The sequence below is a fragment of the Sciurus carolinensis genome, chromosome 6, assembly GCF_902686445.1.
Source record: "Sciurus carolinensis chromosome 6, mSciCar1.2, whole genome shotgun sequence".
Classification (NCBI taxonomy): domain Eukaryota; kingdom Metazoa; phylum Chordata; class Mammalia; order Rodentia; family Sciuridae; genus Sciurus; species Sciurus carolinensis.
The window spans coordinates 65,824,096-65,851,588 of record NC_062218.1 but is presented as its reverse complement, the minus strand read 5'-3'; the positions used below and the strand labels follow the sequence as shown (position 1 = coordinate 65,851,588).

At 41.3% G+C, this 27,493-nt stretch overlaps 1 protein-coding gene across 1 annotated transcript in view; it reads left to right on the top strand.

Annotated features, from left to right (window-relative positions):
* Serinc5 (serine incorporator 5) overlaps window positions 1–27,493 on the top strand; it is a 105,675-nt gene that overhangs the window by 15,996 nt on the left and 62,186 nt on the right. Inside the window, exon 2 of the mRNA XM_047556176.1 lies at window positions 26,837–27,004. Coding sequence (XP_047412132.1) covers window positions 26,837–27,004 — 168 coding nt within the window. The remainder of the gene's footprint in view (window positions 1–26,836; window positions 27,005–27,493) is intronic.

Below are 27,493 nucleotides of genomic sequence, written 5' to 3'. Positions count from 1 at the left end.
ACTGTTGTATGTTATGCCTTTTATTCTGGCTAGAGCCCTGGAAATTGTCTTGCTATATAACACAATATGACATATGAATGCTAAAAATTACCACGTTGTGAAAAATGGCACAACAACAACAGGTCTTATGGGAAAATTTGTTTAGGGGCACAGTGTTCAAATACTTTGTTAGTAGCATGTTTACAAAAAAAGCTTGGTAAAAATGGTATTACAGTTTTACAAATGTTAGTTAAAAATACATAACTACCATGATAAATTTGTTCCTTTACTTTGAAAAAGACTTGAAACATATTTATGGAAGTTGGTGTTGGAAGTTACAGCTTTTAAAGTTTTGAAATGGTAGGAGGACGGGTATGTGAAATTGGATGCAGGTTGTACCACCTGCAGGGGTATTTTGGGGTGACTCTGAATGCACTTGTTAAGTTGTGCATTTGGGTATTACTATGCAGCCCAGTTCAGCTGGGCAGTTTTCTGTCTTCGCGTTGTGTTTCTTGCAGACAAAATTGGATTTCCTGTTATGCTCGCATTGTTCCCTAATGTGTCAGTCTGTTACAGGGGTCCACTGACGCGTTCAGTGTAAACCTTGCTGCTCTACTGCTGCAGCTTTTTAAAGACATGTTTGACTGACGTGTTTCCCCCCCCTTCTTCTCCCTTTCCTGCTTCCTAACCATGGGGAAAGCGAGATTAACCTTCCATCCTCGTCCGGGTTATCTGCCTTGGTTATCTGCCCTTTGACTCTCATTGATCACAGGAAATCAAAGAATCCAGACTTCAGGACTGGCACCTGCAGATCTAAGAAATGGCTATCTTTTAAGCCTACAAATGAATTATGACTCCTGATGGCACAGCTGGAGTGTAGCCTTGTATCCCCTCTTCAAAAACCCACCATTCCCCCTGCCAGTTAGAATCATAGCCTCTGGGACAGGAGTCCCCTGTGTTTCTCCTTTGCTAGCAAAACAATAAAACTTTTTCCTTTTTCTTGAAACTTTGTCCTTGTTATTGAATTGGCATCAGGGACAAGAACGGAGCTTTCGGTATCAAATCCTGTTGGAACAAGTGTCTATTTTCAAAGCAACTGTAGGATGAAGAGCTTAGAAGCCTTGGACTTGCAGACTTCCTTCTGGAAGACTGACCGAGGCATACTTCAGTTGACTGTGTCAGGTTTGGAGCTGACCCAGCAGACTCCCTTTGGACCTGATCCCAGAAAGTCAGGTGCTAGAAGGATCTTCTGCTCTTCTGACCCAATTGTGCTCTGCTTTCTTGTATTGTAATAAGCAAACAATTCCAGAGAGGGAAATTCCTGTGTTCTGGGGCAGCTCTACTTTACTCCCAGGGACCTCTGGTTTAATTCCTCTTCCTGCTAGCCCTTTAAGGCTGAAGTGACTCACTCATCCTGGAGAGGGACACAGTAGTTTTTCTATAATTGAGTTAAAAGGGGTGACATGGAAGGCAGGCCTCATCTCTGGCTCCTGGGCCCTAGAAAACTACATTCAGGTTGAATTCTTGCTTTCGGTTGTGAGAGTCCCCAGTGTTCACCCAAATCACAAACTGAAGATTAGGACATGATTATAAAAGAGAATTATGCCCCAGGGCATGAGAAACTTCACTCGGAAGCTAAAATATTAGAACTTATAGCACATTCATTGAGTTCTAGGGTAATAGGCAGGCAATTTGAAATTAGAACCGTTGTGGGAAGTCTTTGATTGTCAGGAAAACAAAGTCTCACTGCTTACTGAGGAGATTTCTGAGGGGAGAGCTTCCCAGGGCTCCAGGTCAGGGTTACCATTCTTAGATGGCTGTGGAATATCCAAGGGAACTCTGGGAAGTCACTCAGTCCTCTGCAGATAGGAAGATCCTTAATGGAGTAGCATGTTCACTCTTCTCAGTATTGAGGAAGAAACATGCAGTGGACTTTGTTCAAGGCCACACAGCTTACCAGAGCACAGCAGGGACTGTCACCCAGTTTTCCTGGCTTTTGCAGTGCCCACTCAGTGCCCGGTACACAGTTGACAGTAAATGTTGAAAGTAAGTGGGTGGATATTGGGCTATTTCTGAAGATATATGCTGACTTTGTGGAGCAATGCAACAAAGAGCTCAAAGCTATAGATTTTAAAGATCTTGTGGTTTAAATCTCAAATCGTTTTTTATATTGTATTTTTTTGTAATAAAGTCTGTTTATATTTTATATTTTTTGTCTTTTCCTTTCTGTTAAGCTCCCCAGCAATTATTGTTTTTTCCCCCAGAAAATTCTACTCTGTATGCAGATCATAGGATTTAACAGAAAGCAGTTTTAAGAATGCACTTTCTTATTCAGCGATGTAGTTTGTGAAAGTTGCAGGTTGCTGAGTAAGGAGTATTAGGCATTTAGACAGAGCTGGTTAACCAATGAGGCACTTTATGCAAATCGCCTTGCCCAGCAGCGGCTTCTGGCTGGAGGCTTTGAAAAGCATGAAGCAGTAAATTATTTCCTTATGATGGGGGGAGGGTCGGGATGAAGGCTGCTCCAGAATTGCCATTTCTTGGAAGCTAGAGGTCCAGTGGAGCTGTCTCTGATGTTTTCTCCTCTGCAGTGGTGTGGCAGAAAAAAAGCAGGACTTAAGCGTTTGACAAGAACCATGATGCTAATTCCATTTGCCCTTCTTTATGGATGGTCAAGGGGGTATTTCCTGATTCTTAGAACCCCTCTTCTGCCACTCAGCATTATCCTTCCATTCCCCATCCCTGACTTTTGTAAGACTTAGGGAGTAATAAAAATTAGCTACAGTAAACAAAGCCTAAAGCTCCTGATCAAAAAAGTTATCTAGTCTAGTAGGTTATAAGCAGGAGAGAGTAACGAATCTGTAAGTGAGCTGCAGAACTGGTGAGAAACAGCCTCAGATGGAGCTTCCAGTGGTAGTGCTGCCAGTGTTTTGGGTGGAGAGGTTCTTTCTTATGAAGGAGGGGTTGGTCCTATGCACAGCTGAGGTTTGACATATCTGCTTGACCCCCAGATGCCAGAAGCACTTATCAGTCTTTGCAAAAATACTGCCCCCATTTTTACTACCAAGGATCTACCAGACCTCTGAGAATATGATGGGGTTGATTTTTTTCATACAACTTTGAACTACCGGAAACAGGATCAACCTTGCTGCTGGTAGTCCAGAGCTGCAGACATTAAATAAGACAAAAATAAACACGGTAGATGATTCTAACGGTAGCACCACCTTGACATACATAACATACACACTTAAGAATATCCTTTACTTCCTTGACATAAGGATATAAAGTTGTACTTTATTTAGTTTTGCTTCACACTTTGCCCAGAAGTATCACATAAAGATTTGTATAAATTAAGCTTGATAAAGTTATGTTTGACTTGAAAAGAGAAAAACATGTTTTATAGCAAGAGAATTCATTTAAACATTTTTGGTGTGCATTTTTAAAGCTTTTTGATCAGCTAGTGTAGAGGCAAGGTGGCTAAATAGTTAAGAGCCAGTTCTGAGCCAGGCATAGTGGTGCACACCTATAATGTCAGCTGTTGGGATGCTGAGGCAGGAGGATTGCAAGTTTGAGGCCATCCTAGACCCTGTCTTAAAATAAAAAGGACTAGGGATGTAGCTCAGTGGTAGAGCTCTTGCCTAGAAAGTATGAAGGCCCAGATTCATGACCCAGAACCCCTGTCCCCACAAAAGAGCCAGTTCTGATAACAGGCAGCCTGAACTTAGAGGTGTTCTCTGTCACTTAGCAGCACTGTGCCCTGGATCAGTTACTTAATCTCTCTTTCCTTTAGTTTCTGGATCTGTAAAATGGTTAACCACTAGTATTGCCTTTATAGGATTTTGAACTTGGAACACTGGCTGACTCAGTACAGACTCATAAATGTTATGTGCTGCTGTTATGGGGAGAGTTGTTATTCTCCCTTGGGATAGCAGCATCCAAATTGTAAACTGTGAATAAGCATCTTTGGAAGTTTGATTTGTACCTTTTACTTCAAAATAATGTGCAGTTTCAGTATTTACTTATTTCTTTCTTTGAGATGAGGTCTGTGTTGCCCAAGCTCAACTTGAACTCAAGCGAGTCCTTTGCTTCCTCCTCCCAAGTAAAGATCCACTGTTAGTATATATTAAAGTAGGTTACAAATGGCTCCGTCAAAAACATTAAGAACCCGGGTGTGGTGGCGCATGTCTGTTATCCCAGTGGTTGGGGAGGCTGAGACAGGGAGATCACAAGTTCAAAACCAGTCTCAGCAAAAAGCAAGGCGCTAAGTAACTCTGTGAAGCCCTGTCTGTAAATAAAATACCAAATAGGGCTGGGGATGTGGCAGTGGTCCAATGTCCTTGAATTCACTCCCTGGTACCTCCCCGTCCCCAGAAAAAAAAATTAAGAAAAGATGGCAGATGGGGAAGCTTTTAAAATAATAATCTTAGAATGGTCAAGGTTTTCTAAACATGTCATAACATCCATAGAGAAATTAATAAATCTGACTGTATAAATATTAGAGACTCATCTATAGCAAAATATAAGAAAAGTCAAAACACAAATGAGATCCAGTGATTTGTAGGACAGAAGTCTGCTTTTTAAGTTTATACCAAGTATAAATTAATAGATAAGCAATAGAAAAATAGTGTAGAAAAAAATACAAATGGTCAACAAATGTAAAATGCTTGGTCTTATTCATAATTAAAGAAATATAGTTCAAAACAAGATATTTTGCACTAATCACATTTGTAAAGTTAGTAAGTATTAATACCCGGAGTTGACAAGATGATAGAAACATTTTTTTTCATGGTACTACCTCATGATAGCTCAGCATATGATGGCTGAGCTACACCTTCAGCCCTTAAAAACTCACTTTTGTGGGTTCATATTTGTTCACCTTTGGAGAAAAACTTAAATTAGCATAATCTTTTTGAATCGTAATTAAATATGTCCATGTTCTGTTTCTTTTATCAGAAGTAAACTGAGGACTTGACCCTGTAATCCCAGCAACTAGGGAGGCTGAGGCAGGAGGATTACAAATTTAAGACCAACCTTAACTTAGTGAGACCCTGTCTCAAAATAAAAATTATAGGGCTGGGGAGATAGCGCAGTTGGTAGAGTGCTTGCCTTGTGAGTACAAGGTCCTGGATTCGATCCCCAGCACCACAAAAAATAAAATAAAATAAAATAAAATAAAATTATAGGTCTGGGGATGCAGGTTTGAGCACCCCTGATTTAAATCCCTTAGTACCAGATAAACAAACATACACACACACACAATTTAGTATGATTAAGATTGTATGTTTTGTGTGTTTTTCCACAATTAAAAAATAGGAATGAGGTAAATTTGTGTGTGCAGAGAAGAGGAGACAGCTAGGATGGTGTGAAGTAGTGGTGTTAAAAAAGGGAAGTTAAAGGATAAGGTGTATTTTGAATCCATGTGTACGGTTTTCAAAAAGGAAAGGCACTTAAATATTTATATGTGTAGCTATTTGTGTACGCATAAAGATTCCTGATAATTTAAAAATGCACCAGGGGTATTAGTGGAGTAGGAGGAGGAGGGTGGACAATGTGGGGTGCATTTGTTTTTCATTTGATATCTTGCTGTGCTGTTTGAATTTATCATGAGCATGTGTTGGTTAAATTTTTAAAGCTTATTTTTGCGAACCTAAATGTTTGAAATTCCATGTTAATAATTGCATTTTCTAGCATTGTTTTCATTTTGATATTATTGAAGGAGGAGGTGGAGGTGGTGGTTGTATATAACGTATTCAGCAAGAGAGCCTGGCAGTAACAGATTTAACCTATTTTTGCAATGGAAGGGAAGCTGAGGTTATCAATGTGGTTGCACATCTGGTGTGAATATGTGGTATAATTTATTTTCATCTGTGTGTCCACAATTTACATATGTAAATGTGAATTTTTCTTAACTAAAGTACTGAAATGAATAGAAGTAGAGAAAAAGAGTGTGCCACCCATAAAAGAGGGCTCTGAGATAATAGTTAAGCTGTCAGCTCTGATTCTGTCCGAGGGCTCCAGCTGGCTGTGGATTATTAGGAAGCATTGTACAAAGGGCTGCTTTGGTAGAAGACAAGAAAATTGTAGAGAAATGGGAGCCCCGGTGCTAACAGTGAGCCATTTCAAAGTATGCACTCTCTTAAGAAAACTAACCGTGGAAAGATCCATAAAATTCTTTATGTAAACTTTACAAAGCATTTTACAGCAGACTAATAACTTAAGAAGCACATGAAGCAATTTCAGCTCCTAAAGTGCTGGGAATTTGCCTTTGGGGACACTTTATTCCTGTTTAAATTAACAGGTGTTCAAAAAAACCTGTTTTATTTTTATTCTTAAAGTGGAATTGAAGAAATGCCCAAGCTTTTATTGCTCCTTCAAGCAGAAATGTTCAAATACCTTAAAAATTATTATTTGAGGATTTAAAAAATACTTCATTATGTATCCTAAAAGAACTATTTTATATTAGATTTTAATTCAAAATCTTCATACAAATTTAAAAAAATAGTTCATTACCATATTGCCCATCTGATTTAAATATACAAAAATTCAGTGATTTTTTTTAGTGTATTTACAGAGTTGTCTACCTGTCTACCTTAATTTTTATCTCCTCCATGCCCATTAGCTGTCATTCTGATTTCCTTCCAAACTCACCCAGAACCCCGACAAATATTAATCTACTTGCTGTCCCTATTCTGGACACTGCATGTAATGTGAACCTTATAATATGTGGCCTTTTATTACCAACTTCTTTCATTTAGCAGGTTTTCAAGGTTCATCTGTGGTGGCACATGTCGCTCTTCATTCTTTTCTGAAAATTATGCCATATTTTACTAACCATTTATCAGTTGATGATCATTGGGTTGTTTCCACTTTTTTGGGGGTGGGTACCAGGGATTGAACTCAGGGGCGCTCAACCACTGAGCCACATCCCCAGCCCTATTTTGTGTTTTATTTAGGGACAGGGTCTCACTGAGTTGCTCACTGTCTGGCTTTTGCTGAGCCTACCTTGGAACTCAAGATCTTCCTGCCTCAGCCTCCCAAGCTGCTGAGATTGCAGGTGTGTACCACCGCGCCAGACTTGCTTCCACTTTTTGACAATTTAAAATAATGCTGCTATCAACATTTGTGTGCAGGTTTTGTGTGAATCTGTTTTTATTTCTCTGGGTGTATACTTGGGAATGGAATTGCTGAGTCTTACAACTATTAACCTTTGGGGAACCACCAAACTGTTTTCCAGAGAGGCCGCTGAGGGTTCTAATTTCTCTACATTTTCACCATTTCACCATTTCCTTTTTTTTTTTTTAAATAGCTATTCTTGTGAGTGTGAAGTGGTATCTCACTTCAGTTTTCATTTGCTCTTTCCTAATGACTGATGATATTGAGGAAATCTTTCATGAACTTGGCCACTGGTACCTCTCCTTTGGAGAAATGTCTATTTGGATTCATTGACCATTTCTAAATTGGGTTGTCTTTTCATTATTGAATTTTTAAGAGTTCTATATATTTTGAATTCCAGATATATCCCTTATAAGAAAGGTGACTTGAAAATATTTTCTATCATTCTGTGAACTGTCTTCACTTTTTGGAACACAAAGTTTTCTAATTTTGTTGAACTGTAGTTTACCTATTTTTCTTTGGTTGCCCATAATGTCTAAAAACTTCTGCTTAACTAAAGTTCATGAAGATTAAGTCCTGTTTTCTCCTAAGAGTTTGATAGTTTTAGCTCTTCCATTTAGGTCTTTGTTCTGTTTTGAGTGAATTTTTGTGTATTGTGTAAGGATGTACCATTTGTTGGAACAACTACTCTTTCCCCATTGAATTATCTTTTTTTTTTTTTTTTTTTTTTTTTTTTTTGGTGCTGAGGATCGAACCCAGGGCCTTGTGCTTACAAGGCAAGCACTCTACCAACTGAGCTATCTCCCCTGCCCCATTGAATTATCTTAGCACAGTTAATTGACTGTAAATGTTCACATTTATTTTTGAGTTCTCAATTTTGTTAATGTTTCTTAATTGATTGTGCTTTGGGGAAATTCATCTGGGATTTATACCCAGTGGGGCAGGTAGTCATCAACTGGAGACTGCATTTTGTGTACTGGATGACCTGTCATTCTTAGGTGGTTGACTCATCTCTGTGTGATCATGAGGTTAAATGTTTATAGAGATTTAATTGTAAGTCACACAGGCCTGCAGGAGATGCTGTAGTGGCATGAGAGATGATTTTGTTTACACAAATCACAACACATGAATACAGTGGCAGTGGTCACTGGAGCCATCCATGTATCACAGTTAGACTGCCCCCGAGTAATGGAGTTGTCAGGACTAAAGTATACTTTTTTGCCATATGGAGTAGTAACTGGAATTTAATTTTATACACTCATTTATTAAGCAGTAGTTTAATTGGAAAATGAATTTTGATTTGACTTCTTAAAATAACTGTTGGCTTTTAAAAAGAATTCATCCCCTTTTCTTCTTTGCACATTTGGTTTGGTAAGACAGTGAAGAAGGCTGGCTTTGAAATTACACCAGGTTTGGGTCCTTTCTTCACCCCTGAGGAACTGTGGCCTTGGGCAACTCTATCCTAGAACCCAAATTTCTTACTGTCCTAGTGGAGGTAATGATAATAGTGACTGGGTTCCTTTTCCCTGGGGAGTTTCCTTGAGCATCAGGAAGAAAGCTGGCAACCAGGTAAGTCTCCCAGACTAAGTGTCAACTCCATGTCCAGTTTGGGGAAATGAGACATTAGTGCTTCCAAGCCACTAGGTACAGATCCCAGCTTATAAAGCTCTTGAACTTCCCTTTCAAGGCATCAAGAATAATATTGATAGCTAATGTTGTTGTTATTCCAAGTGGTTTGAAAACATTCTTAATGCTAATAATCCTATGATTTAGGAACTATTATCTCTATTTTGTGCGTGAGGCAACACAGGCACAGAGCAACTGAGTAACCTTTTTCGAATGAAGTAAGCATTTAATAAAAGCCAATGCTGCACACTTACAGGCACATGTGCTAAGCACTTTACAGGGCTGTTCCATGTGTCCCTTACAGGTGTTCATTATAACTTGATATGGGTATACAAGTGTCTGTCTGTCTCTTTTTTGTATTCCTTCAATAGCTAAGAGATTTCTTCCTGCATTAGGGAGCCATCTTCTGCTATTTAAGTTTTACCCTTTCCTTGTATTGACTTATATTATGAATATTTACTGTAGGTCAGTTCATATTCTTGGTTTTTTAAATTCTTTAAATCAGTCATTCAATCAATCAGTGCTGGGGATCAAACCCAGAGCTTTACACATGCTGGACAAGAGCTCTGCCCCTGAGCTATGATCATTTTTATTCATTTGATAACTTTAAATATTGATTGCAAAACTATTTTGTTTTACGTAGTCAGTGAAGAAAGATGATCCCTAGATGCTAAATTAGCAAAAACTTAGTTTATATAAGTTTGTAAAATATTGGTGATATTTCTGAGGGAAAGGGAATTTTCTAAACTTAGTACTAAATTTGGTTTAAGCCTAAATATAACTTTTGTTTTCTTTTGACTTTTCCTTTTATTTTAGTTCACTTTGAAGAGTTTGGAATGATCTTTTTATTTGTTTTAGAAAGAGAGGAGGTTCTAATTCTGCCAGCGGGAAGAATATGACTTGTGGGCCATTATAGAAATGGTCATTTTGTGCATACAGTGAATAAGAATGTAGACAATTAAAAACTTTTTTTCATAATAACAATTGAAAGAGGAAGGCAAAGATGAAAGGAGATTTGGTTTGTGGTTCAAATTTTGTGCTTTCTACAAGTGCCAAACTGAGTTTTCACTATTTTATACCGAGTGTTTAACTCAGTATAAATTAAATAGCCAAAATAATCTCCAGGAACCTCTGAACTCATCACCCTGTGCTGACAGTGGATGCTTGACTGTTGCTTGGTCTGTGGTGGCACAACACATCGTGGTGGGATTGTGTGGCAGAGGCCTATTTATCTCATGGTGGCCAGGAAGCAAAGAGAGAGACAAGAAGGGGTTAGGGTCCCAATACCCGCTTCAAGGGCAAACTTCCTTCCCCTGGGCCCCATCTCTTAAAAGTTCCCACAGTAGTGCTGTGAGCTGAAGACAAAGCCTTTATTTAGTATACAGGCCTTTGGTGGACAATGAAAATCCAGACTATAATTGTTATATTGTGTGTATGTACAAATATGTAGCAACAAATCCCATCATTATACACAAGTATAATGAACTGATTAAAAAATGTGAAAGAAAAAAAAAGTCCAGCCGGCACAGTGGCTCAGGCAGCTGAGGCAAGAGAATCGCAAGTTCAAAACCAGCCTCAGCAACAGTGAGGCACTAAGCAACTCAGTGAGCCCCTGTCTCTAAATAAAATACAAAAAAGGGCTGGGGATATGGCTCAGTGGTTGAGTGCCCCTGAATTCAATCCCCGAAATCCACCCACCCTCCACCAAAGAAATCTAAAATATAGCAACAGTTGTTGGAAGAATGAAATGAATCCGTGCCAAAACCTGAGGACCCTATTTGGCACTTAGAAAATATACAATGCAATTTTCCATTACTTAAAAAATTATTATTCCTATCACTGTAGCACACTAGTGGGTTCCCTGAAGCTGTGGCTATGTTATTACATCTGGAGGTCAGCACTTGCCCTCAGTCAGGGCAGGTGAGGGAGATGCAGCATCCAATGGGCTCTCCTGACTGCCTCAGGACTTAACGTGCATGGACCTGCTATAGGGACCCTTTGAAATATCTTTTGACCTTTCTAAATGGTGATAGGTGGAGGATGGGTCAAACATTGTACTCTAGATATCATGGAGATCTGGTGAAGATTGTTGTTGGAATCCTGATGGGTTTTGGAAGCAGAGATCAGGATTCTGGTTCTTTCCCAAAGCAACTTCTATAATGTCATTTAACCTCTCCGTGATAGGTTTCCTTATCTGAAAAACGGTGGTTGTGATGCTTACATCATAGGGTTCTTTTGAATATTAAATAAAAGAATGACAGCAGCTTGGTGTAGGACCTTGATAATAGCAAAAATGTTCAAGAATGGCAGGTAACTATTATTTTAATGAGTACTAGATGCCTAAGACTCTTCTACCTTCAATCTTTGGTGTTGATGGAAGCACAACATATAATTCTCTGTCTTCTTACCTTGTTGAACTTATTGCGGGAGCTTGACACCGTGAAGTTAGGGTTGGGACTATGGGCATTGTTTTGACTCTGGGGTTCTGCTTGCTGCCCCTGGGTGGGCACACACGTGTGTATGTGTGAGTATGTTACATCTGCATCAGAATAACACTGCGCTTTCAAGGTACTATCAAGGCAGCAAAGCTGTTGACTCCTTTTCTAGTCTCTGTTAGCATCATGTAGGTTTTTGCTGCTCATCCCTCTTATTCCTGCAAGGTGCTGCATTAGAGAAAAAAGAATGTGTTCTAAAAGTAATGTACCTGATCTTGCTTCACATTCGAATCTATAGTAGGAATGACGCTTGCCTCTTGTGTAGAGTGGATATAAGAATAGTATGAGAGGAAGTTTGCAAAAGTGTTGAAGTGTTATACCGACAATTAAACTTCATAAATAAGTGGCAAGAAATGGTTAATGATAACATAGGGTTGTGATGAATGTTAAATTCTGTAATGTAGAAAAGTAATCTTGAATATGGTAGGTGTACGATAGCTGCTCAACAGTTTGTGTGTTTGTATACACTTGGCAGTGGCCATTGCTTCTATAATTGTTTTTTGTACTGCCTATTTTACCTTACTTTCTACTTTCCTCCAGTTTCTCCACTGGTTTCTTTGCAAAGACTGAGCTTAAGCTAAAATGCCTGTCCATCAAGTACCCTTACTTTCTAGAACCCAAGTAGAACCCAAGTTCGACTTTTGGGTTTTCATCTGTTTCTGGCCATGGTGATAAATAACCACCCCCTTTCCCAGGAATGCTTCCTTTCAAGTCATTCTGGATACCTAAGAGTACCAGAAATTAGCTTGTAAAATTGTTTTATTTTAATTTAACTTAATTATAACACTGACTCTCAAACTTTAGTCTTTGTAAAGCATGATGCTCCTTTCTGTGTACTATGAGAAAGTTAGAGATAGAATTAGATAATGATTTTATAGCAGAATATGATTTTATATATATATTAGATAAAACCTCAAGCATGTTTGTTCATGAAGAAAAGCTAAATATCATCTATTTCCTAATTTTCTATAAATATTTGTGGTATGTAAGTAACATCTGCCCATGTGTAATTAGAAGCAGGTGGTGAAGGCTTAAAGAAAATTTGTGGGATTAAGAAATGAAAATTAAACCTTTTGTGTGTGTGTTTTAAAATGTAGGTTTTATTATTATTCAGGTATGGTGAGGTCAGCAGATCAGGACACAACTGTGATGAAAAGAGTGTGTTACTCACAGATCCCATATGGAAGGGCAGACATACCACACAGGGCCACATGGGGAAGTAGCAGGTCAGGCCCGAGGCAGAGGGAGCCAGAGGAGGCGTTGGCATGTGCCTTTCTTGTGGTTTCCATGGATGGGCCAGGTAAGCTGTTTAGGATTAGCTGGACTGAATAACTCTGGGGTATTTGTAGATGCTGTCTGGAGTGACTGGGGCAGAGGTATGTTGCCTTCTTGAGTGTAGATAGAGGTCCTTGGTAGGATCGGGCCCTGGCCTGGTTGGTTGTATCTGAAACGGTTCTTACAAGGGAATAGTTTTATTTCACTAAGAATTAGCTAGACTTGAAAAGGGTAGTCTTTCCTGGGCCAACAAGGCCTCAGATTGCAGAGCATTAAGAATTTAGGAAATAGTAACTGCATTATATTTTGTTCTTTTGAATAAGGAGAAAACAGCCCTGATTCCTTTCAGTGATGAACCTCTTGGTCTAGCATGTGACATATGGATATGGAACAAGGAGCTAGTTAGAACTCCCTGGTTGGAGGTGGTGAGGCCATAATTTTGGATTGGGTCCTTGTGTGACCAGTTGTGTTCCTACAGAGGAGAGCTCTGTTCAGGAGCCAACATAGCCCAAATTCTTGTCTCCTTGCAGACACTGAGCTTGTCCGCAATGATGAGAGGTAACTGGAGATGGTGCTTCAGCAAAGCTTTGTCCCATTGCTGAGGAATGACCTTGCACAGTAGCTCATCCTTGGTTGCTTTGTGGTGTGGGTCTTCTTCAGGGAGGACAGTACAGCAGTGTGTTTCCTCATGTCACATCAGTGCCATTTTTATTAAAACTGTCCCCATGTATTGTATTTTTCTTCTGATAATCTTTGATTTTTGCTCCGGTTCTCTTACTTTCTTTTGGTGCTGGAGATAAAATTTAGGGCCTTGTACTTACTAGGCCTGCACTCTACCACTAAGCTATATCTCCAGGCCAGAATGTTTTCTTTCTTTCTTTTTTTTTTTTTGTGTGATACTGGAGATTGAACTTAGGGCCTCATGCATGCTGGGCAGGCACTCCACCATTGAACTATTTCCCCAGTCCTCTTCTTATTCTTTAGTGTATACCAGTAGAATGTATTTATAAGTAAAATGGACAGTGGAGTGTAGCAAATTAAATAGGTTTTTTAGTTTTCTATCTTTTTTTCTGGACCAGAAGATTTCTACACCGATTCTTTATCTTTTGAAATTAAAATTTTGTATAATTTTTCTCATTCTTTAAAAAACTTACATAATTTGCTAGGTGCACGCCTGTAATTCCAGCAACTCAGGAGGCTGAGGCAGGAGGATTGCAAGTTCAAGACCAGCCTCAGCAGCTTAGTGAGACCCTGCCTCAAAATTAAGAAAAAATAGAAAAGACTGGGGGTGTAGCCCAGTGGTAAAGTGCTCCTGGGTTCAATCCCCAATACCAAAAGAAAAAAAACAAAAAACAAAAAAATACCATACCAACAATATATACTCCCCATCCCCCTCCCCAGTGGAAAATTGATAATCTTAGAACCTCACATGGTGGTGGGGCATGTGCTCCACCAAGAAACTACTCCACCGCCTGAAGTTCGTGCTTAATGTTAAAAGCCTGGAAAGCTAGGGCAAGATTAAAAAAGAGAAGGTCTTCTAACATCCCACAACCCAGCTTATATTTTATTGTATTTATCTTTCATAAGAATATGCCCTTTAGCATTTTTTCTGTGTTAAATTAAAGACATCTTTTTCACGAATTGTGCATTAGTCTGTCATAATTCCTGTATCTTGTTATGTTGAAATAGTGTTTGATCTCATTGGCAACTTATTTTCATTGCTATTACTGAAGGGACCTTCTGAGTCAAGATATAGGTATGAGCTTGTCATCATTTAAATGCAGTTTTTAAACTGGGTGCAGTGGTGCACACCTGTAATCCTAGTAACTTTGAGAGGCTGATGCAGGAGGATCACAAGTTCAAAGCCAGCCTCAGCAACTTAGTGAGGCCCTAAGCAACTCAGTGTGACCCTGTCTCTAAATAAAATATAAAAAAGGGCTGGAGAATGTGGCTCCGTGGTAAAGTGCCCCTGGGTTTAATCCCTGGTACAAAAAAAAAAAAGGCAGTTTTAATTTTTTGTATCGTTGGGGATTTAACCCAGGCGCTGTGCATACTAGGCAAGTGGCAAATACTCTATCACTGAACTGTATACCCGCAGCCCAACAAAGGACTGTTTAAAGGTGCAGTTTGAACACCAGCTTGTGCCCGCTGTTGGCTGGTTTTAGATGGTCGCCTGGAGGAACTCCCGTGATGCCCACGCTGCTGGCCTGCGAGCCACACTTGAGGGGCGCTCAGGAGCTGAGTACTTTAGGAGGCACAAAGCGCTCTCTGCTCCTCTGAAGCAGGCCCTGCTTTTGTTCTGTGCTGAGCTGTCTGTGAGGGGGCCCTTTCCACTTTCTGGCTTCATCCCTCATCTGGGCACTCAAGACTCCAGTTCTTCCCAGTGGCCTTCACACCCACACACTTAGCAGACCTCTGTCCTGTTCACCCCAGAAGACTCCTCAGTTCCCAGGAGCCTCCTCCTATCAACACCACTACCACAAATCAGGACCCCAGAGGTTTTTTTAGTTACCTCCTACTTTGTCGCCCCTCTCCACCCAGTTCCCCATCTGGGAGCTCTGGTCGAGGGCTGTTTCCTTCCCTTCCACAGAGGGTGGTGGCTCTCACTTCAGAGGCACCATGACTCGAACCTCTCTGGACCCACCCTTGCTCCCCATTTGGGACTCTGAACACCAAGGCCTTGGATTTCCCTGGGAGAAGGAAGGAAGGGCGAGACAGATCCAGTCTTCAAAGGAACCCTGTTTGTTCAGTCCAGCATCACTCCACCCAGCTGACTGGCAGAAATGCTAGGTTTGACTGAGCAAATAACAGTAATTAAGATCCATTTCCTGAACTGCCTACCCCTTGGGCCTGTTTACCCTGCAGCCCAATAATAGTTCATTTAGTGTATATGTTAGCCTTGTTTTGAGGTCTCTTTGTTTGATTCTGATGATGGGGTGCTGGCCTTTGTAGTATAGGACTGACAAGAGTTATACCTTTGTAATTTCAAAAAGTAGAGGGAGCACCACTCCCAGGGTGAGTAAGTGGCTTGTTTAATGAAAAAGAGTGCCCCAGGGGAGCCCTGTCTTTAGGCCCCCACACTCGCATTGCCTGATGAGTAAGAAACAGGAAAGTGAAGATTGGAGCTTCTTACCGTGGGGCAGCATACGAGGTTATTTTCATTTCAGTTGGTGTTTTGATGAACCTATGAACGTATGATTTCTGGCCTTGAGGCTACCATGGAATTTGACTGCCTCAGCCTCCTGGGAATACAGGCATGTGCCACTACATCCAACTGTGGACCCTTTTGCAATGTATTTTGGGGTTGGTGTACTGGGAATTTAACCCAGGGACATGTTATCACTGAGCTACATCCCCAGCCCTTTTTATCTTATTTTTTAAATTTTGAGACAGGGTCTTGCTAAGTTGATTATTAGAACCTTGTTAAATGACTGAGGCTGGTCTTGAACTTTCAACCTTCCTGCCTCAGCCTCCGAAGTCACTGGGATTACATATATCACTGCACCCTGCACTTTGGTGTATTTTAAGAACATCAACAGGCCGTTTCTCTGGTTGGGGGTCCAGAGGGAATTTACTCACGTGATACTGAAGTATCTGAGTGGAGCACTTCTCAGGCTGTTGGGATTGTGGGCCAGCTGGCCTTGGAATGAGGACCTGGTCCAGAAGCAGGTCGAGGGTGCTGAGAAAATCCAAGGGGTATCTGGGCAGTGCTTCACTGTTGAAAAAGCAATGAACTTTTGCTTGGTGAAATAGAACACACCTTTTTATTCCTTACTCTTTAAGCTAGATGTGGGAGAGGGAGATGAATTTCAAGGATGAAAGAAGAGAGCTAAGAAGAAGGCTTCCTCAAGTCTTGAGGGACTGATGGAAGGTAAATTTTACTGTGAGAGTGTTTTCTCAGCTGTAGGAAACCAGTACAGCTGTTACTCCAAGAGAAAGCTGTCCTACAGAGCCTTTCATGTACCCACAGCCTTTCATCCAGAGGGAGAGCGGGTTAGAGAGGCAGGGGTGACCCTGTAGGAGGTTACTGTGGGCCTTTCCCTCCCTTTGCCCTTTCCTTGCCCTGCCTCTGAGCGCGAACACCATCCAGTACAGTGATGGTTTTCCAAACCAGAGACATGATCTCTGACTTTTCTTTTTCCCAAACCAAAGACGTGATCTCTGACTTTTCTTTTTCCCAAACCAAAGACGTGATCTCTGACTTTTCTTTTTCCAAGTTGTGTTTTCATTGATTTGAAAAATCTTAATTTATCTGCAAAAGTAGGATTATCTGGCATCCTGACTGTCCTGGCCACCTCAGTGTAGGTGAAGTATATGCAGACTTCTCCAAACCTAGAGGTACTTTACTACTGAGCCACATCTCCAGCCCTTTTAAGTTTTTATTTTGAGACAGGGTTTCATTAAGTTTCCAAAGCTCACCTTGAACTTGGTATCTTCCTGCCTCAGACTCCCGAGTAGCTGGGATTACAGGTGTGTGCCACTGTGCCAGTGAGGCCGACCTTCTTGAGAGAAAAATGACTTGTCACTTGGCAATGTTCAGAGGTGTTATTTTGAGTAGTGACCCCCTTCTGTGGCATGGGGAGGGAGAGTGGCCAGTAGTTGACCCTGAATATGTGTTGTGAGTGGGGCACAGAGGAAGGGACATTTTTTTGCTGTCTGCTCTTCGGGTGGGGAAAGGAAGGTAGGTACATTAGGAGTGGGCACTAATCATGGCAAAAACTTAATTATATAAGGGCACTTAGTTTTGTGGCCACTCTGGGGTTTGTGTGTTGTGCTCCAGATTTTCATTTTAACTGTGTTGTGATGGAAACCTTTCAAAACCTCCTACTTAGACACTGCCTTCTTACCAGGGTCACCATAGCGTCTTTTAAACCTGTTTGTCATGATTTCTCATTTAGCTGTTTTGAAATGTCTATTACTATATTCTAGATACTGAAGTGTGAACATAGAGGCAAAATTTTTGGCCTGTCCCTCTTCCAGACTGCTGAGTTGTTTGCACCTGTGTGGTTTTTGCTTGTCCATCAATGCCTATCACTAGATTTGTCCTTGAACCAAATCACCTCACCCTTCTGAGCCTCAGTTTTCACTTCAGGGAAATGAAAGGCCTGAGTGAGATCAGAGATTTTTGACCTAAGTTCTGGGACATGCCCCAGTTTGGGTTGAATTTTCTGGATGCTGACTTAAATTGAAATCTACTAGGATCTGAGCTTTATGAGGGCAGGGCCTGTACTGCGAGCTCCTCAAGCAGTGCTGCTCACTGAGAAACTTTGGATAGACATTTGCCATACGAATCTTTACCTTTATAGCATTATAGTTCATTCACTTCTCATACACCGGAGTTGTGCGTAGGAGTTTGTTTGGTAGAGAAAGGAGTGTATTCCTTCTAAGGCGTGTCACCGTGGCTCTCCTAAGCTCCGAGGTCCTCCCTGCTCCAGATCTTCGAGAGAAGTGAAATGAGCTCATTTCTGTTCCCCATCTCAGAACATTTTTTTTTTTGCATCTGTTGGCTCTGTGGCCCTATCACCCGCCTGGAAAGCACTCTGTGGCTTGGCAGGTCTTGGGGATTGGGCTGGCATAAGGCACCTCTTGGAAAGGGTTTGCCAGATTTCTCCATTGCAGCATAATCTCCATGACACAATGAGGCAAATTTTGGGTTTAGTGTTTCAGTAGCTGCCAGTTGATAAGCTGTTATTTGTAAAGTGGAACAAGAAGATTCCACTCTTGCTCTTTTATGAGAATAATTTGAATTTTTTCCTTTCTTCCTTTTCTTCTCCTCTTCCTCCTCCTCTTCTTTTTCCTTTCTTCCCCCACTCCTTCTTCTTTGTGTGTGTATGTGTGTGTGTGTGTGTGTGTGTTGTGGTGTGGTGCTGGGGAGCTCTACCACTGAGAACACCCCCAGCCTATTTTGCACCACCACACCTGGCCATGGTTTCATTTTCTTACCCCTTTCCTCTAGAAGTTGAGCTTAACTCTTCTTTTGCTGCCATGTTCTGCTGCAGGTATTTGCTTCTTCAGAGCAGAAATAACTGTTCCAATAGCCTTGTTGTTTCCTTAGTGGAAATAAAGGGACAAAGATAGCTTTGGGGCTGGGAATGTAGCTCAGTTGGTGGAGTGCTTGCCTCGAAAGCAGAAGACCCTTTAGTTTGAGCATTTGACAGGCATTTTTATCCACATAGAAGGTCCTTTCTCAAGTTGCTGGGGTGCTCCTTTGGGTTCAGACCTAGGTTCATACTAGGCTATAAACCTGGGCAGGTTGATTCGATAGCTACTGCTCTTAACCCTTAAATCAGTGTTTCTCAGCTGTGATACAGTTGTCTGGAGACATTTTTGATTGTCAGGAGTTGCAGAGGAGTAGCTAGTTGCTACTGGCATCTAGCCAGAAGAGGCCAGGGATGCTGCTAAACATTTCACAGTGAGCAGAACAGCCCCCGTGGTAATGCAATATCCATCCCCAGTGTCAGTAGTGCTTGGTTTGAGAAACCTTGATCAAAGGATCTTCCTCTCAGGAATATTTGTTTTCTTTTGAACCCTCAGAATGAGGTAGAGTTTACTTTTTTTTTTTTGGCATGGTGCTGGGGATTGAACCCAGGGCCTTGCACATGTGAGGCAAGTACTCTACCAACTGAGCTATGTCCCCAGCCCTGGAGTTTACTTTTAACCTTAAGCCCTACAGATTCTATCAACCTACTAAAATATATAGTGGCCCCCTCTTATATGGGGGGAATATGGCACAAGACTCACAGTAGATGCATGAAACCCTGGATAGTACCAAACCCTGTGTAGACACTGTGTTTTTCATATACATACATATGACAAAGTTTAGCTTATAAATCAGGCACAGTAAAAGATAAATATCAATAAGTAATAATAGAATAGATTGCCATAATAAGCTGTGTCTTTTATTGTTTTGCAGTAAAGGAAAGCTTGCTTATATCACCCAAAATAAAATAGAACAATTATAACAATGCACTATAATAAAAGTTATTTATGACTTATGAACTGTTTATTTCTGGAGTTTTCCATTTAATATTTTCAAACTTCAATGAACTGAGAGTAACTGAAGGCATGGGAAGTGAAACCACAGATAACGAGGGACTGAATCAAGTGTGGTAATTCTATAATTATGCAAGTAGAGAGGGTGATGTGATGGAATGATTGATTGAAAGAATTCAACTGCTGTCTGAGAGCAGAGAACCTGATAAACATCCTTTGGTGCTGAGAGTAACCTTAACCTTGTGAGAAAGAGACTCCAAAAAGAGAAGAGCTGTTCTGTTCAGGGCCCATTGAAACCTAAAGCTGGTCGCAGGCGTGAGTTCATGCTTGCCCAATTCAGACTTGGGTCCGATGGCTGAGGGTACCAACTTAATGCTCAACTGCACTTTTCCTTGGAAACACTGTTGAGAGTGGAAACTAGCATGTTCTAGAACATTGAAATCTGTGTGAGAAGTAACCGTTTTCTTGTGTACAGTACAGCAGGAATTTTCTTTTTTTAATGACTCAATTACAGCAATAGTTCACTCTGGCCATTTTCTACCAATGGAGTAGCTGATGTAGGCTTCACTTACTCACTGACTGATTCACTTAACAAATATTTGAGTGCTTACCGCCTACAAGATGGAACAGGAATGCTATTTGGTTTTCTTCCCAAACAGAAACTCGTGGTCATGTTTTTCTAATTATAAGATATGTGCATGTTGCAGAGTTTGGAAAATACAAAATAGCATTATCACTCAATCCTACAGCTCTCCTAACTACTGCTCATACATTGGTATATCCTTCTAGATTGTTTGTTGTTGTTACTGCCAATCTGTCTGGTTATGTTTTTAGCTTAAATGCTGTTGTATTCTATACTATTGTGTTATTAACTGTTTTCAGTTGATACTATGTGGACAGCTTTCCATGGCAGTAAAGTTTTCCTGTATAACCTGAGTAATCATTTTAATGAGTGCATTATATTCTATAACATGAATCTATCATGATTTAAGTGATCAGTACTCTCTTCATTGAATATCTAGGTTTCCTTTCTCATCTTAAACATGCAGATGGCTATATATGTATGTGTGTTGTGTATGTATTATATATATAAATATATATAACAACATGTGTAACGTGTATATATATGTTTGCTTTCTTAGTAAAGTTAGAAACAAGATCTCTGGTTACTACTGTATTCCCAGGAATGAACACTACACATAGTAGGCCTGCAGTAAAAGAATACTGGCTGAATGAGTGAATGGTTTAGTTATTTCTTAGGATTAGGAAATTTTTGTTGTTGTTGTTGTTTTTGGGGGCGGTGAGAACAGGGTCTTGCTATGTTGCCCAGGCTAGCTTTAAACTTGATGCTCCTCCTGCTTCAGAGGAACTGGACTTTTAATAAGGGGCAAGACTTGGGAGTGAGGCAGGGAGCTTGGTGCTTGGGTGCTTGAGCTGCTTGGGAACAGCTCTGTAGAAATCACTGAGGACCCTGCAGCCAGAAGTTGCATGAAAGACATAAAGGGGCACAGAAGGACAATGACTTCAGATAATTGACTGCTTACTCTACACACAAGGGACGAAAGACAAACTGCTGCTTTCCTTATTTCCTCCTTTCAGCACAGCCAGCCTCCCTTCTGGAGGAAACCAAGGGTTGGGGCCAGTTTCAGATCAGTGTGACCTGTCCTGTTCACCTTCTTAAGCCAGCAGGAAATGGATCAGAGTGGAAGAATTTGCCAGGATTAAATCTTGGCTCTACCACTTACCAGCCCTTAACCTTAAGTTGCCTTACCTCTCTGAGTCCTGGTCTCATCTCTGTTAAACAGGGTTGATAATAATAGGTAATAATAATAGTGCTTGTACTTAGCAAAGAATAAGAGATTAATAAGTGTTAACTATTGTTACCTAATATTACTGAAGATTAAATAAGCTTAAAAGGTTGCCATATATTTGTTTGTGTGGCATAAATTTGCTATAAATCCCAGATAAACCAACTCCCTAACACATGTATATGTGTTATTCTCTAGAGCACAGTCATCTCGTGAACTCAGATCTACCTGCAGCTGCACTGGTTGTAATAAGACTCCTTTATTGAGCAGAGAGATTTTTGTTCTTGTTCTAGCTTTTAAGTCCCATCACTCCATTACCTCACTGTTGGTAACGTGTGGTCCCTGGCACCATGATGGTGAGAGTTGCTATTGACTGACACCCTCACCCCCATCTCCTCACTCTCTAGTGGGATAAACTCTGTATAACCTTAGTGGGACGTTTCTTCTGAACTTGGGGCAAGGAGAAATGAGCTGCAGAATGTTGGTTGTGGCGTCCAGAATTCAGTAAACATTGCTGTTAAAGCAAAATAAATTGCTCATTTCCTCTCTGCTGCCTGCAGGGTCTCAAAGGTAATTCTAATATCTCAAAGGAGCAGGAGGAGAAATGGGCCCTGGCACAATATATTACTGAAAGATGCAGAATCTGAATATAGTTATAGGATATAGAGTGTTATCTGAATTCAGTTTTATGTCTTTGATGTTTTCTTTCATTTCCTTGATTTTGCAGAATCCCTAGCATGCCCAGGAACACCTGAGTTTGCTTCTAGCAGCTTGAGTAGCTTTGATCATTTTGAGGACTTTTCTCTGACTCCATCTTCTGTCATTTATCAAGAAGCAGTACTATCATTTTCATAGTTAACAAAAATCTCATGCCTTTCATCAGCCCTGCTAGGGCTCTTGTGCTTCCAGAAATCAGAAGAAGGGACTGAAGAAAGGGTAGTGTTGGACTTAAGGATGTCTTTCCTTTTAAGATTTGTACTTGGTTTAGACACGTAGGCCACCTTGGCTATCTAGGACCATTAAAGAGTATGTCTTTCAGAATAGGTGTCTCCCACATTGCTGAGGGCTTTACACCCTCACAGACCCAAGCCTTGAAACTAAAAATGTGATCCAGGTTTGGGATCATTGTTTTTGTGACAGAGGCATCCTTCGCCTTCTTAAATGGAATGGAAGGGAACTCATTGCCTGGGCCATCATCATGAACATGAGTCACTACACCACTGGGCATGACAGATACCATGCCAAACATAGACCATGCAGCACCTGGGGATGCCTGAAAGGCTCTCGTGTGCTCTACTTGTGAGCTCTTGCTGTTCTGTCCTTCATCCATTTTCTCTCTGGCTTTGGGGTTGACCTGGCTGACTTTCCAACCACCATGTTTTTCAGCATCTAAAACTTTATAACTGACAGGGATGTCCTATCACCTCTTGCAGAGAGATGAGAACGTGGCACAGATGCCACCTCTCTACCCATGCTTCTGGGAATGAGCACTCATTGGTCATTCATTGCATGTTCCCTTCGGAGATGTTCAGCCTTAGAATCTTCCTCATCATAGAGTTCCAGGCAGCCGTTGGTGTCAGGAGGATGTCAGATAAAATCTGCTTACCTACCATCCACTGTCTACCTAGCCTCCTTCCAATTACAGGTGAGGAAAGCCAGGACCCAGAGCCACCTGGAGGAGAGTTCTGGTTCTCAGACGGGTGCTTTTATGTGCTGCGGGCTTCAGAAACCTGGTAATCAGGCTTTTGGAACTGTGATTCTTCCACTTGAGAGGGGAGAGAAGGGCTCTTATGAGAGAGGTGTATGTTGTACACATGTGCGTGCTATTCTGTGCATCTGTCTGGCTTTCTTCCTGATTCTTTGCTGTTTCCAGTTGGTGTTGTTGCCATCTGGGAATTCTAGGTGAGGAGGGTATTGTGCTTTTTAACTTTACAGAAGTACCTGAAGTCAGTTCTGACCCTAGCTCATGGTTCTGTGAGCAGTTCCATACAGGCCTCCCTCAGACCTTGGAAAAATGATCTGTGCCAAGGCTAAAGGGGAGGCCAGGGAGGGAGACTGACAGTTTTCATGGAATGCGTGTTTGTGCAGTGGGTCCTGTTCCTAGGAGAAGGAGAAAAGCTGTGAGGGGGAGGCCCGGCCTCAGGTAGCGAGCTGCCAGCTTATCTTCTCATTTTGACCCTTTGCCCAGGCAAAGACAAAGCACCTTCTATTTATGAAAGCCTTTCTGTTCTTGCTGTTGCTATTTCTAAGGAAGAGCAGACGTGAGGGTGGGAAAGGGCTCTTTGAGGGCAAGATTTTTCTTCTTACTGTTTGGGGGAGGGGAAGGTTCTTTGGAAAGAGAAAAATCACATAAGTCCATTCAACATTTACAAATGCTTTTGTAGCAAAATCTTTGTTGCTTTTCTCAAGTAGTCCGATTTCTTAATTTTTTTTTTTTTTTTAAGAGTAATGTGCATGTGATAAATATTCAAAACAGCGGAGCAGAACAGTGATAAGTAGATGTGTTCTATCCCTCCACACATCTGGGCTCACTCTACAGGTAATTAGCATTAGCAAGTGGTCTTGTGACTCCACACGCACTCCACATGCCTGTGTGCCTATGTGGAAAATAGCAGTGTGAGAAACTGTGTTAGTTGACCGGGGCTGCCATAATAAAATGTCACCATCCATGTGGTTTAAAGAGCAGAAATTTAATCTCTCACTTCACATTGGATTAGGGACCACCCCTAATGAACTTATTTAACCTTAACTACCCCTTGAAAGACCCAATTTCCAAATATACTCTCATTTTTGAGATACTGGGTATTTGTACTTCCACATAAGAATTTTGAGGGGATATAGTTCAACCCATAATACTGATATACTGTGTGTGTGTGTGTGTTACCCAGGGCTGTGCATATTTTAGGCAAGTGCTCTACCTCTGAGCTCCATTCCCTCAGCCCTTTGTATTTTTGAGGGAAGGTCTTGCTAAGTTGTCTAGGTTGTCCTTGAACTTGCAATCCTCCTGCTTCAGCGTCCCAAGTAGTTGTGATTACAGGCCTGTGCCACTGTGCCCAACTCTGATTTACTCTTTAGTATAATATTCCATTATGAAAGCCCATAATTCATTTAACCTTAGCCCCTGTATAGCTGGAAAATATGGCTTTTTCCAGTGTTTGTGTCAAAATCCCTGTGTTCTTGTGGAAATGTACCTGAAGGATAAGCTTCTAAAAGGATTTTAAGTACAGCTCTCTAAAGAGATTGTCTGATTCCCTATTGAGGATAGAATGATTTCTCATGGGAAGGGGGAGAGTGCTATATCTAATACACTCTGTGATACGATGCTGTGAAATAGTCATAGTGCAGGGCACAGTTCATGACTTGCGCCCCAGGGAGCAGAATCCACAGCCACTTTGAGGAGTGTCAGTGTCTTGGCTTTACTGCACATTATTTGGTCATCATTCATTTATCAAGCCACCATGGGCAGGCACTGTTTGGCTCATTTAAAAAAAAAAAAAATCACTTTATTTAGAGGAGTTTTAGGTTTACAACAAAATCGAGCACAAGATAAAGAGATCTCTCATGTTCACCCTGCTCCTATACATGTACGAACATCATTCATTATCAATACACCAGAGTGGCACATTCGTTTCATCAGATGAATCTACACTGACGTGTCTTCACCAGACTTCACCCAAAGTTCCTAGTTCATGCAGGATTCTACATTTATTTGTTTTTTAAGACTCGGATTGTTTTGCAAAAGGCTTATACCCTCTGGAACCAGAGATAATAAGATGCTGTCTCTTCTGTCCCACCTTGTGACAGTCCTAGAGTTATGCTGTCCAGGAATTGATGTTTCCAGTTTTAAAAATGATCAACTGGGATGAGTGACATGCTCAGGGTAGTAAGCCTTAAGCGACAAGGGCCATAGTTGTGTTCTTCCAGAAACAAGTCAGCAGGGCTGTGAGTGTTTCCTAGAATGCCAACCTAATTATCTACTTCACAGATGTTGTTCTGGATTTCTTCCTGGTATATAAGTCAGGGTTTAACTTAAGATAATGTTTTTGTTTCCTTGGTTACTGGAATAGTTTGCTTTGAAAAATAACTTTTGGGCTAGTAGAGAAAGCCTCTTATTGAATTTTATCATATGGAATGTGTATATATATGTACACATATGTACATACATAATATATTTTTTAAAAAATTTAGTTACTTTTGCCATGCTGGATTCAAACCCAGCGCATTGCATATACTAGGTAAGTGCTTTACCTCTGAGCCACAGCCCTCGCCCACCATATACATCATATGTGGACAGTTGTTCCCTTTGAGCTTCAAGTTGTATACTTTCATTATGTTCTGCAGAGGTGAGTGTCTGTAAGCATAGCTTTTCCCACCCCAGTGTGTCCCTGGGTCCTGGTACGGTTCTTTATTAGGTTCTGAATTTTGGAAGTTCCTGTCCTTGGGTCCATCTTCTTGTTTTTCATGTTTTTCCTACCCTACTTTGTCCTTTTTGTGGTTCTTGGCTTCTTCTCTTGCTCTTAGCTGATTCCCCCAATTTTTCTTTTCTCTAAGTGTAATGTTTTCTCTAACTGTGCCTTCCTGTTTATTACTGGCCATCTCCCAAGCCATTAATGCTGCTCAGGAAAGACAGTATCAGACTAGTTCTGGTGGAAGCTCTGTCTTATACTAAATTTGTCTGTATGCCCTGTGGGCAGGGTGTCTAGAAAGAATGGTCATCTTGGAGCTTGAAAGGTTGACCTGCAGAAGGTTGTGGTGAACATGTTTTTAAAGTAGTGGCTCAATATATGACACCAACTGAGTGTCCTACAATTTAATGCAGCCTCGACACCACCCAGGGTTAGTGCAGACCTCACAAGTTAAGGGCTCAGTCCCACAAGATTGCTTCCACTTCAATACCACTTGTAAATTTGGATCTCCTATATTCTGACTGACTGGCTATAAATAGGGGTTTCCACTACCTCACCTTGGGATCAATAACTTCCTTGAACAGCTCACAGAACTCAGGAAAATTCTTTATTTTTATTTTCTGGTATATTATAAAGGATAGAAGGAACAGCCAGGTGAAAATGTACCCAGGGTGAAGTCTAGAAGGGCCCAAGCTCAGGAGCCTTTGTTCCTGTGGGATTGGGGCAGACCATCCTCCTAGCACATGGATTCATTCACCAACCTGGATTCTGAATCCCATGGATCAGTGTCTTCATGCAGATGCCATTATGTAGGCATGATTGATGAAATCATGAAGCTCTTGGGAATTAACTCAATCTACATTTCCCCTCCGCGGGGGGGAGGGGGAGGGAGCTGAAATTTCCGGTCTGCTAAGCCACAGAGCAGATTTCTTCTGCCTCTACTCTTGAAGCCCGTACCCTAAAATATCCAGGGGCTTACCACGAGTCACCTCATTAGCACAGACTCTTCTTCTCCATCACTCTGGGAATCCAAGGGGTTTTAGAAGCTCTTATGCTAGGATCCCGGGATGAGGACCAAATATGTATTTCTTATGAAGTCACAGTATCACCCCAGACTGAGGATGTTTGTGCTCTTTTTCAGTTGGCCTGCTGCTGTGGGCCTGCAGGCTGCTCCCTCTGCTGCGGCTGCTGCCCCAAGGTGCGACAGTCTCGGACCACCCGCTTCATGTACGCGCTTTACTTCATCCTGGTTGTCTTCCTCTGCTGCATGATGATGTCACCCACTGTGGCTAAGCAGATGAAGGAGCACGTAAGTTTGCCTCTCTTCAGCTCTTGATACTGCTGCTGTTGAGGGTGGGTGGGAAACGTGATTAAAAGGACAGAACCCTGTGGTTTGGGGTGTGGTTATTCTCCCTGAACCTTCCTAGCCAAGCAGGCAAACCTCAACAGCTCGGTCTTTAGTAGTGGGATGCATATAATCTGATGCTTACGGTGGAGAATGTTTATATTAGAGGACCGTGTGTTTTGCCTTTGCTTCGTTTATACTGTTCCTGGTGAAATATACAGGCTTCTCACGTAGATGTCTGTACCTTTCCCTTGTCATAAGGATGACTGCCAGTATTTCAAGTAGCAGCTGCTATAAATAGTTCTGTATGAGAAGGAGGATATAGCTTAGATAGGTCCACAGATAATAGGGAGTGGGCTCTGGGGTGGTTTTTAACCTTACTGGGAAGATCTCTTGTAGGCTGGTGTTTCCAGGGGTGAGGGATAGGTCTCTATTTCTTGGGCAGTGTGTGCA